Source organism: Pistacia vera, unplaced genomic scaffold (assembly GCF_008641045.1).
Source record: "Pistacia vera cultivar Batoury unplaced genomic scaffold, PisVer_v2 Contig117, whole genome shotgun sequence".
NCBI classification, from domain to species: Eukaryota; Viridiplantae; Streptophyta; class Magnoliopsida; order Sapindales; family Anacardiaceae; genus Pistacia; species Pistacia vera.
Window position 1 is genome coordinate 570683 of NW_022195215.1, and position 10801 is coordinate 581483.

The 10801-nt window shown below is 40.1% G+C and overlaps 1 protein-coding gene across 1 annotated transcript; it reads left to right on the plus strand.

Moving 5' to 3' along the window:
* The first annotated feature begins 8433 nt into the window (after positions 1-8433).
* Positions 8434-10349, plus strand: LOC116107528 (chalcone synthase 1-like). The gene is made up of 2 exons (XM_031393804.1): positions 8434-8693; positions 9202-10349. The coding sequence occupies exons 1-2, from the start codon at positions 8516-8518 to the stop codon at positions 10194-10196; spliced, it is 1173 nt and encodes a 390-aa protein (XP_031249664.1). The 5' UTR covers positions 8434-8515; the 3' UTR covers positions 10197-10349.
* The last annotated feature ends 452 nt before the right edge of the window (positions 10350-10801 follow it).

The window sequence follows — 10801 nt, forward strand, 5'->3', positions numbered from 1 at the left end:
AACAATTCTTAAGCAACGCTCACATATTCTGAATTATTAGAGGCATAACGTAGGGACGTCTGACTATTTACGTCTAATAATACGTCACAACTTTACATATATAATTCTGTCAAAGAATATAATATAATTTTAGAAAAATGTTAAAAACTCTAGTGTTTTAAAAACCAACCCAGGGTAAAACCCGATAAAGTGGCCGGGTCGTGGGTTTACCGGTTTAACTAGTTTGACTGGTGGGTCAAATTGGTGTCTAAATGTTTGAAATCTAACAAAAATACCCCTTAAAATTCTATAAGTCCATATAAGTTTGAAATCTTGCAAAAACACCCCAAACACCATCGTTAGCTTTAGCAAATTGAGCATGTTTCCAGCAATTACAACACTTCACATCACCACAAAAACACTCCCCTTAGCCTCCTAACCAAAACTCATCTCACACCTCCCTCATTCGTCTCTCCAATCATCAGCAACAACGGGCTTTTTCCAGTGACATAGTTTTGCAATTTTTGGTCGATTCATTCACCGAAAATCACCTCCATCGCCACCATTCCACTCATTAGTACTTACTCTTCAAAACCCCTAACATTCTTGCCTTCAATTGTTCACGGATCGATGCCCTAATTTCTAAGGTTTTCAATGAATAGGAAAATTTGTAACTCGACCCAGAGAAGGCTCGGGTCCCGGTTGAACCAGATCAATCGGTCAGGTAGGGTCGGGTTGGATCAGATCGGGTTTTTAAACGCTGAAAACCCTTGCTCGTGTTTATATATATATATATATGGGTTTTTTCATATTTTATAGATTTAAAACTATATTAGTAATTTATGAAAATCATTGAGACATATTTGACTTGGCTATCTTTTGAGGAACTATAGCAAAATTAAGTTTTTGATTTTTGAGTGTCAATATTAGTGTTTAGATCACTCTATAGAATTGCATATAATTTTGTTTGATGTATTTTTACCTTATACCAGTATAAGTACTTGTTGTGTGTGATTTTTCCTTCAAGCTCGGAGAACTGCGAGGTTATAGCTCAATCCAGAATTAGCTCGACTCTACCAATTATCCGACCTAGCATAAGCTCGTTGAGTTGTAGCTTGGCCTAGCACAAGCTAGTCGCGACCAATCCTTATAGTTGTTAAACCAATTCACAGATAACTTCAGATCCCAAGTATCTCGGAAAGGATCAGATCGACAGCAGTCTTTGCGCAAGCACAGTGCCCAATCACAATAATATTAGAGTTGCATTTCAAACTTTTTTGTAATCCTTTTATTTTCGCCCTTTCCTTTGTACAAAATCTATATATAAACCCCCTCCAACGTTGAGAAAGGGGTTAGCAAATTATTCTAAGACTATCATTTTAAACTCTCACAGCAAATACGAAAATAGTGGATGTAGGCTTAAGAGTGCAACTCGCCGAACCACTTTAAAAACTTTCTTGCCATTTATTTTACTGTATTTTCAATTTACCTATTGTTGGTTATCCTTAATCACACAAACATTAGTTTCGATCCGGACAAAGGTCGATCGGATCAATCAAGTCAGTGTATTTTTGCATCAATATTTTGGCACTAGAAGGAAGGCCTCCACCAAAATCTCAGAATTTTCGGCAAGCAATCATAGTAACCCGATCACTCCAAGACCACAATGGTGCATGCAATATCGAAAACCACGACAACATGGAAACCACCTACCAGGAAGTGCAACAAGATGTTTCTAGGCGTCGACCACCAGTACCGCCAACTCAACAAGCCACAAATAACCAGGGAGTAGGGGCAATAAATCCCGAGAACGACCAATTGGTGGAAATAATCAAAACAATGATTGCATAGGCGGTGCAACAAAACATGACTGAGCTAAGAAATCAGTAACCAACTCATATGACCTTGACCAGCGACGCTTCACAAATATCACCCCGACAAGTCAAAATTCAGTCGGCGACCGGTCTGGTTCATCGACATCGAGGGGCAACCGACACCCCCAACATCACAGAGTACACCACACTCACGAGTGTAAGTCCTGCAGGCAAACTAACCTCGGGAGGCAACCAGGAAAACAGCTAAAGGGAAAAATGATGGTAATGGTCGCCCACAAAACGCTCAACCTGCCTGGTGGTATCCCTAGAGTTAGCGTGCCGGTTTTAACCCATGCCCAAGGTAGGCTCAGACCTCGCAAGCTCACGAGGTGAGTCATTTGCGCCAATCTGGAAATGACCGACATTCCGATTATAACCAACGTCGTAAACAGCGCATTGACTAGCTTGATAGCACCTACCAACCCAACCATCATGACTCAACTTTGCACATCAATATGCATAACGGAAGGGGCTCGTAAGCAACGGATTTGCAAACTCACTTGCTCAAGGTAAGACTTAACAGAGCTAGTCAGGGCAATCCTCACAACGAAGACTTAGATCAGGTACAAAAGATGCTTGATGATCTAAGAGGCAGCCAGAACAATGCTGTAGAAGAGATAGTGAGCCCCCCATTCACAAAGGAAGTTCGCCAAGCCCACTTCTCCAAGGATTCAAGGCACCAAAAAGTAAGTTTGATGGGAAAGGAGATCCCAAAGACCACCTCAACACTTTTAATGACCTGATGGAACTGCACCAGGTCTATAATTTAGCAAAGTGTTGCTACTTTGCGGTCACATTGGTTAGGGATGCCAAGAAGTGGTACAAACGACTAAAGGCAAACTCCATTAGTTCTTGGCAACAATTCTCCTCGTTGCATCTACAACAATTTCATGCAAAGAGACAGTTTACAATACCGCTCAACTACTTGAGCAACATTTATTAGGAAAGAGATGAAACACTGACCTCGGCTTTAACGAGGTTCTAGAAAAAGCAAGCAAAGTTCGCGGATGCACCCAAAGAGTCAATCCAGACTTTGCTAATCATAGGCATAAGGCCGCAAATGGAGCTGTGGAAAGAGCTCCAAAGTGAAGATCATGTGAGCCTTGTAAAGTTTTACCAAATGGCTGCAAAGCATCAGCGAGTAGAAAGCTCACTAGCTACCCTAGCCAGAAGTTTGTCACAAAAAGCCCCGGATAGGCAACAAAATTGCCTATCAGATAAATGAAGAGGCTAAGATCATAATGATCGGGATCGAAACAAGTTCCACAAGGGGTAGAAGACAGAAAATCGTGGGGAAAGGCACCCTTTTCTGCGGTACGCAGAATACACCCCCTCACACACGACATAGCTCACATATATGAAGTGTCCCTTGAGGCTAAGAGACTGCCCACTCCAAAAAGAATGAGTGGGGCCCCATGTAGAATAGATCAACAAAAAGATTGTCGATACCATCGAGACATCCGACACAACACTAATGAGTGTTGGGTTTTAAAAGATGTCATCGAGGATCTGATCCAAAGGGGTCACTTAAAAGAATTTTTTAAGGAGGCACAAGCTCACGAAAGTACTGGCGAGTAGAATAACCAGATCTAGCAAGCCCCGACCAACACCAACAATGAAGTTCTAGTAGGCATGATCTACAAGGTCCCGACAGAGCAGGGAACTTAAGGCGCTCTCACGAGCAATATGCTTGAGAGGTTAGAACAGACTCGGTCCCCCAAGTAATGAGCCGTGAACAGAAGTCGTTGAAGTGACCCTTACAAGAGAGCGAGGTGATAGGATTCACAGTGGCAAAGTGTGAAGAATCTCCTCGCCACAATCATGATACAATTGTAATCACAGTCATGATCGGCAACGCCAAAGTACTAAGGGTGATGGTCGATAATGGATGTGCAATGAACATTATCTTCTTGGGAGCCTTCCAAGAAATGAGGTTCACAGAGAAAGACTTAAGGGCGTGCTCATCGCTGCTCTATGGATTCACCATGGACAACCTAGTTCCTAAGCGAACAATCAGCCTGCCCATGACCTTGGGGGAGGAACCAAAGGTCATGATGGTGATGGCAGAATTCTTAATGGTGGACTACCCGACCACATACAATGTCATCCTCGGAAGACCGATCCTAGATAATTTGAGTGCAATCACTTCAGTGCATTGCCAAGCAATGAGGTTCTTGACTCTAGGTGGGTTGCGATGATCAGAAGCTGTAGAAAAGAATATTGGGAATGTTACAACTGGGTCATTAATGCTGCACTAAAATGGCCGCTCCCGAGAACCATGGTCATTGTAGAGTCCGAGCCGCATGCGGATCTCTCGAGGATACTAGATCCTCGTATCCATAGAGAAGAGCCTGCAATAGGGCCAACAGAAAAGTTGCGAGAAATATCTGTCAACAAGGAAGACCCAACTCGTGTTTTAAAGATTGGCAGCAGTCTGATTAGAGAATTGGCCAACGGTCTGGTGGGATTTCTAAAAAAAAAAAAAAAAAAAAAACTCGACGTATTCGCATGGGTACACGCGATATGGTGGGGATCAGCTTTGAGGTAATGTGTCATAGGTTGAATATCGACCCAACAGCTCGACCAATCTGACAAAAGATAAGATCTATGGACGCAGAGCGCTCTAAAGCGCTCAAAGATGAAGTTGACAAACTTCTGAACATCAACTTTATCAGGGAAGCGAAATGCCCAGACTGGCTCGCCAACCTAGTCTTAGTGAAAAAGTCGAATAGCAAGTGGCAAACTTGTGTCAACTTCACAAATTTAAATAAAGCCTGTCCCAAAGACAACTTTCTGCTGTCCCAAATTGACCAGTTAGTAGATGCGACAGATGGGAACATACTACTCAACTTTATGGATTCATATTCGGGATATAACCAAATTCCGATGTATCAGCCCAATGAAGAACATAACTCATTTATTACTAATCGAGGGGTGTTATAGGGTTATGCCGTTTGGCTTGAAGAACGCTAGAGCGGCTTACCAGCGTTTGGTGAATAAGATATTTGCCAAACAAATCGGTAAGACAATGGAGGTGTACATCGATGACATGCTCATCAAATCAAAAGTCGCTGAAAGTCACATTGTGCACCTTGGGGAAATGTTTGACATCCTTAGAAAATACAAAATGAAACTGAATCCTCTGAAGTGTGCTTTTGGAGTAAGCTCGGGAAAGTTTTTGGGATTCCTGGTCAATCAGTACCCAGAGAAGATCCAAGCTTTCCTAGACATGGAAAGCCTAACCAGCATAAGGCACGTTCAGAGCTTGATATGGCGCGTGGCCGCACTTAGCAGGTTTGTTTCTTGAGCCATAGACAGTTGTTTACCATTCTTTGAGACCCTGAAGGGGAAGAAGGGTTTCAAGTGGACAGAGAAGTGCGAGAAAGCCTTATAGGAATTGAAGAAATATGGGACAACCTCCTTTGTTATCAAAGCCTGTCCAGGGCGAGCCGCTGCTACTATATTTATCAGTATCTAAGTTAGCGATCAACACGGCTCTAGTACGTGAGGAAATGAGAGTGCAATGGATGATATATTATGTGAGCAAGAGATTACTCAACACAGAGACAAGATACCCCAAGATGGAGAAGCTCGCCTATGCACTTGTCATCGCCGCTAGGAAGCTACGGTCCTATTTTCAGGTGCACTCTATACATGTGTTGACAAACTTTCCATTGAGGAAGATAATGCAAAAGCCCGAAGCATCGGGCAAATTGATCCAATGGACGATGGAAATGAGTCAGCATGATATCAAGTACATCCCGAGAATAGCAATAAAAGGTCAAGCTTTAGCGAACTTAATTTTAGAATTCTCCTATCAGCCAAAAGGAGAAGTAAGCTCGCCAAGGGCAAGCACCTTAGCGAAAAGCGAACAGTAGAAGTCAAAGCTTGACGGTCTATGGCAATGGATTCTGTATATAGATGAGTCATCAAATGAGAAGGGGGCAGGAGCTGGGCTCTTGCTCAAAAGTCCCAAAGGAAACCCGATCAAGGTCGCAGTCAGGTTCAGGTTTGCCGCCTCCAACAAGAGGCTAGAACGAGGCATTGCTCATGGGGATTCGCCTCGCCAAGAAAATAGGGACAGAGTCCATCAAGATTTATAGTGACTCCCAGCTTGTAGTCCACTAGATTACCGAGGAATATCAAGCAAATGAGGACAGAATGATATCCTATCTCCGGCAAGTGAAATCAACAGTTCAAATCCTGCACAATTTATCAAATTCCAAGGGAGAAGAATTTAGTGGTCGACACTCTACCTCGCCCAGCCTCTGCAATGAGCCAAGAGAAGACTAATTCGACACATGTTAAGTTCCTCCCAAGTCCAAGCATCCTCACTCCAAAGGAACCAATCTTACTAACAAGGCAAAGATATAACTGGATGGATGCAATAATTGAAAAACCCTTGCTCGTGTTTATATATATATATATATGGGTTTTTTTTTTTATATATTTTATAGATTTAAAACTATACTAATAATTTATGAAAATCAATGAGACATACTTGACTTGGAAATCTTTTATGGAACTATAGTAAAATTAAGTTTTTGATTGTTGGTATTAGTGTTTAGATCATTCTATAGAATTGGATATAATTTTTTTTGATGTATTTTTACCTTATACCGGTATAAGTAACTGTTATGTATGATTTTCCCTTCAAGCTTGGAGAATTGTGAGATTATAGCTCGATCCAGAATCAGCTCGACTCTACCGATTGTTCGACCTAACATAAGCTCGTCGAGTTGTAGCTCGACCTAGCACAAGCGAGTCACGACCAATCCTTATAGTTATTCAACCAATTTACAGATAACTTCAGATCCCGAGTATCTCGGAAAGGATCAGATTGACAATAGTCTTTGCACAATCATAGTGCCCATTCGCGAGAATATCGGAGTTGCATTTCAAACTTATTTGTAATCCCTTTATTTTTGCTCTTTCCTTTGTACGAAATCTATATATAAACCTCCTCCAATGATGAGAAAGGGGTTAGCAAATTATTCTAGGACTATCATTGTAAACTCTCACAGCAAATACAAAAACAGTGGACGTAGGCTTAAAAGTGCAACTCGCCAAACCACTTTAAAAACTTTCTTGCCATTCATTTTACTACATTTTTCATTTACATATTGCTAGTTATCTCTAATCACGCACACATCAATTGTGATTCCGACAAAGGTCGATCGGATCACTCAAGTTTGTGTATTTTTGCATCAACAATAACTTAATGTGATTTTATCATTATCTATTCATACATCTTTATACAAATTATTGCAATAAAAAATATTAAAATAAATTAAAAAAATATGTATACAACATGCCATATGAATACCACGTCGTCAATTTGCCGTCAATGTGCTGGAGATCGTATCTACATAAACTATTTAGGGAAATTAATCCGACAATGAACAAAACAATTAGCCCCAAACAAGGCCTTAATCTCCATCACGTAAGTAAATTCAATCATTCTTCGTTACCAGTCGCCAAAATGATATCAGCAATTGTCTAAACGATAGTCATCTTTGTTCACTTGTCGGTCACTAAAATCATTCAGCTCCACCAGCCTTTTATTCTTTTTCTTTTCCCCTAATTTTCATTTATTTTGATTTTTCCATTTTTTTTTTCCGCCATATTTCTTCACTTTCATTCACCATAGCCAGCGGGCGTCTCTCTGGAATAATTCACATCCTTCAAAGCTGAAACGGCGCCATCAGACGCCGTTTCAGTTCCCGACGCACTCTCTGTCTGTCCTTGTCCTTTCTTCTGTCAAAAACGCGTTTCCAGTCCAACCTTTATTGTGATCACACTCATTTAATAAATAAGCGTAATAAATATACATACTTACAAAAATTTGAAGCAACCAATATTTGAAAAGCTTCAAAAATATTATAAAATAATCAATTGAGCGCATGTGGCTGCACATATTTTTAATCCAAAATATAAAAGAAATGACATTTAATTTTAAAACAATCTCAAACAGCCTAAAATATAAAACTATATATGAAAGAGGAGATTGAGGTAAGTACATCATGGACGAGAGATCCAGAGACACTGCCAATGCCTCAAAGGTCAACCTGTCGAAGCCAATGCCAGAACTTTCACGGTTGGAACAGCAAATTACTATTTTATCTAAAAAATATTAATATTTTAGGAACTCAAATTTCTTATACACTCTGGAATCTTCAATGAAGTGATGCTTCATCCTACTATTTTATTTAAAAACATGAATAAATGATCCAGTTGTCTTCTTGCTTACGAGTCAAATAGTCAAATTGTAACAAGGAATACCTTCTCTTAAACCCATAAATTAATAGTATGACAGAACCACATGTAATTAATGCAATTTTGGAATTGACATCTATGGCTGAGTCTGACCAATTCTTTGAATCATATACCTGTTTCATATTAGGATTTTAATGGGATAAGTCACAAGCCTTTTGCTGGGTCTTTTATCCAGTTGCCGTTGATGACCTTAACATATGAAATAGTTTGAGAGCGGCAAACAAGACTGGAGAAATATTACGTAATACTCAGCTACCAACCCTTCTCCCCTTCTTATAAATACTCACAAAATTAACAGCATTTGACACACAACACTCATTTTTATTAATTTCCTTAGCAAATTAGCAGAATACTGAGTCCTTTCCCTAGCTTACCTGAAAGTGAAAATGGTGAGCGTTGATAATGTTCGCAAGGCTCAACGTGCGGAAGGTCCGGCCACCGTCATGGCAATCGGAACTGCAACTCCTTCGAACTGTGTTGATCAAAGCACCTATGCTGATTATTACTTCCACATCACCAATAGTGAGCACAAGACCGAGCTTAAAGAGAAATTCAAACGCATGTGTAAGTTATCAGACCTTATAATTTCTCCATCATTTCCTTATTAATTTGCTTTTGCACGTTTGCATGCATATAGTAGAGAGATTGATATAAGATCTTTGAGGGTTTTTTTGGCTCTCTCCTTTTTAATCTCTTTTAGTCAATTTTATGATTAGTTTTTCGAGAAAGGACAAAATACACTGAAATAATTGTTTGAGAAGATTATAATATAAATGAGCTAGGTAGTTGAATCTACTAAAATAGGCAAAGGATTTTTTTTTTTTTTTTTTTTTTTTGGTTAATGTACTTTGGATAGGGATAATTCTCATATCTAACCCAATATTCGCTCAAAACAAATTGAAAACATATGGACAGATTATTGTCACCCACTTACGATGACGGAAACTATACAGCTACACTTATTACTTTATATAAAATTATTTTAACCTTTTCCAGATACCAGCATAACACCAACCTAGTAAAATTAGAATTCAACACATTTCAATTGATCTTGTTTTGTCATATATTTCAGGTGAAAAATCCATGATCAAGAAGCGATACATGTACTTGACTGAGGAGATTTTGAAAGAAAACCCAAGTGTTTGTGAATACATGGCACCATCATTGGATGCCAGGCAAGATATGGTGGTGGTTGAGGTCCCAAAGCTAGGCAAAGAAGCAGCCACCAAGGCCATCAAAGAATGGAGTCAGCCCAAATCCAAAATCACCCACTTGGTGTTTTGCACAACTAGTGGTGTTGACATGCCTGGTGCTGACTACCAACTCACCAAGCTCTTAGGCCTTCGTCCGTCTGTTAAACGTTACATGATGTACCAACAAGGCTGCTTTGCTGGTGGCACGGTTCTTCGCCTTGCCAAAGACTTGGCCGAGAACAACAAAGGTGCTCGTGTCCTTGTTGTGTGCTCCGAAATTACTGCTGTTACTTTCCGTGGTCCTAGTGACACCCACCTTGACAGTCTTGTGGGTCAAGCTTTGTTTGGCGATGGTGCAGCTGCTGTCATTGTCGGCTCGGACCCAGTGCCTGGAGTCGAGAAACCCCTGTTTGAATTAGTCTCTACGGCTCAAACAATTTTGCCTGATAGCGATGGGGCTATTGATGGGCATCTCCGTGAAGTTGGGCTTACATTTCACCTTTTGAAAGATGTTCCCGGGCTTATTTCAAAGAACATTGAGAAGAGTTTGGTTGAGGCATTCAAGCCTTTGGGTATCTCAGATTGGAACTCACTTTTCTGGATTGCACACCCTGGTGGTCCGGCAATTTTGGATCAAGTTGAAATCAAATTGGGCCTTAAGGAAGAGAAGTTAGGTGCCACAAGACATGTGCTTTCCGAGTACGGTAACATGTCAAGCGCCTGTGTCTTGTTTATTTTGGACGAAATGAGAAGGAAATCAACTGAAAGTGGATTAAAGACCACAGGAGAAGGTCTTGAATGGGGAGTTCTCTTTGGATTCGGACCCGGACTTACTGTTGAGACAATCGTCCTCCACAGTGTTGCTACTGCTTAAAAGATTTCATTTATTGATTTGATTTTTCATTTTCATTTACTTTTCTGTTTTTCCATGTTATTTGGATTTACATTATTTCCTTTGGAAGATGTATGACAATATCAAGAAGTAATAAAGTGGTGAGGATAATAACGAAATTACAATTTTAATCGAGGTTAACTTTTCAAAACTGCAGTGTTTTTATCTTTTCTTTTGGTTAATTTATAAAATTCCATGTAAATCTTATATACCATTGTAGAGTTGCAAAAGTATTCTTTGATAATAATTTTCAGTTATATGGTATATGAGATCCAACTTTTACAGGCTTATTTTGGAAGGAACTATTCAGGTTGAATGGCACATCCTTTAACTTCAGCTTAAGCCACCACCCGCAAAACGATAGACAAAGTGAGGTGTCAACAGAACCTTAGAGATGTAACTATGTTGTTTTACTAGCTCTCGGCCAAAACAGTGGTTCAAATGGCTCACATGGATGAAATATTGTTACAATACTAGTTGGCACTCAACAATTAAGCATGGTCCTTTTGAAATGATGTATGGTAGAAGTCCCCAACAACCCCCACCCCCACTCTTCTAACCTATATTCCTAGGACAACCAAGGCAAT

Excerpts from the sequence above, each read along its gene's own strand:
- LOC116107528 (XM_031393804.1), top strand. The coding sequence starts at position 8,516 with ATGGTGAGCGTTGATAATGTTCGCAAGGCTCAACGTGCGGAAGGTCCG. Across the intron at positions 8,694-9,201 it reads AGAGAAATTCAAACGCATGT|GTGAAAAATCCATGATCAAG; the intron begins GTAAGTTATCAG and ends CATATATTTCAG.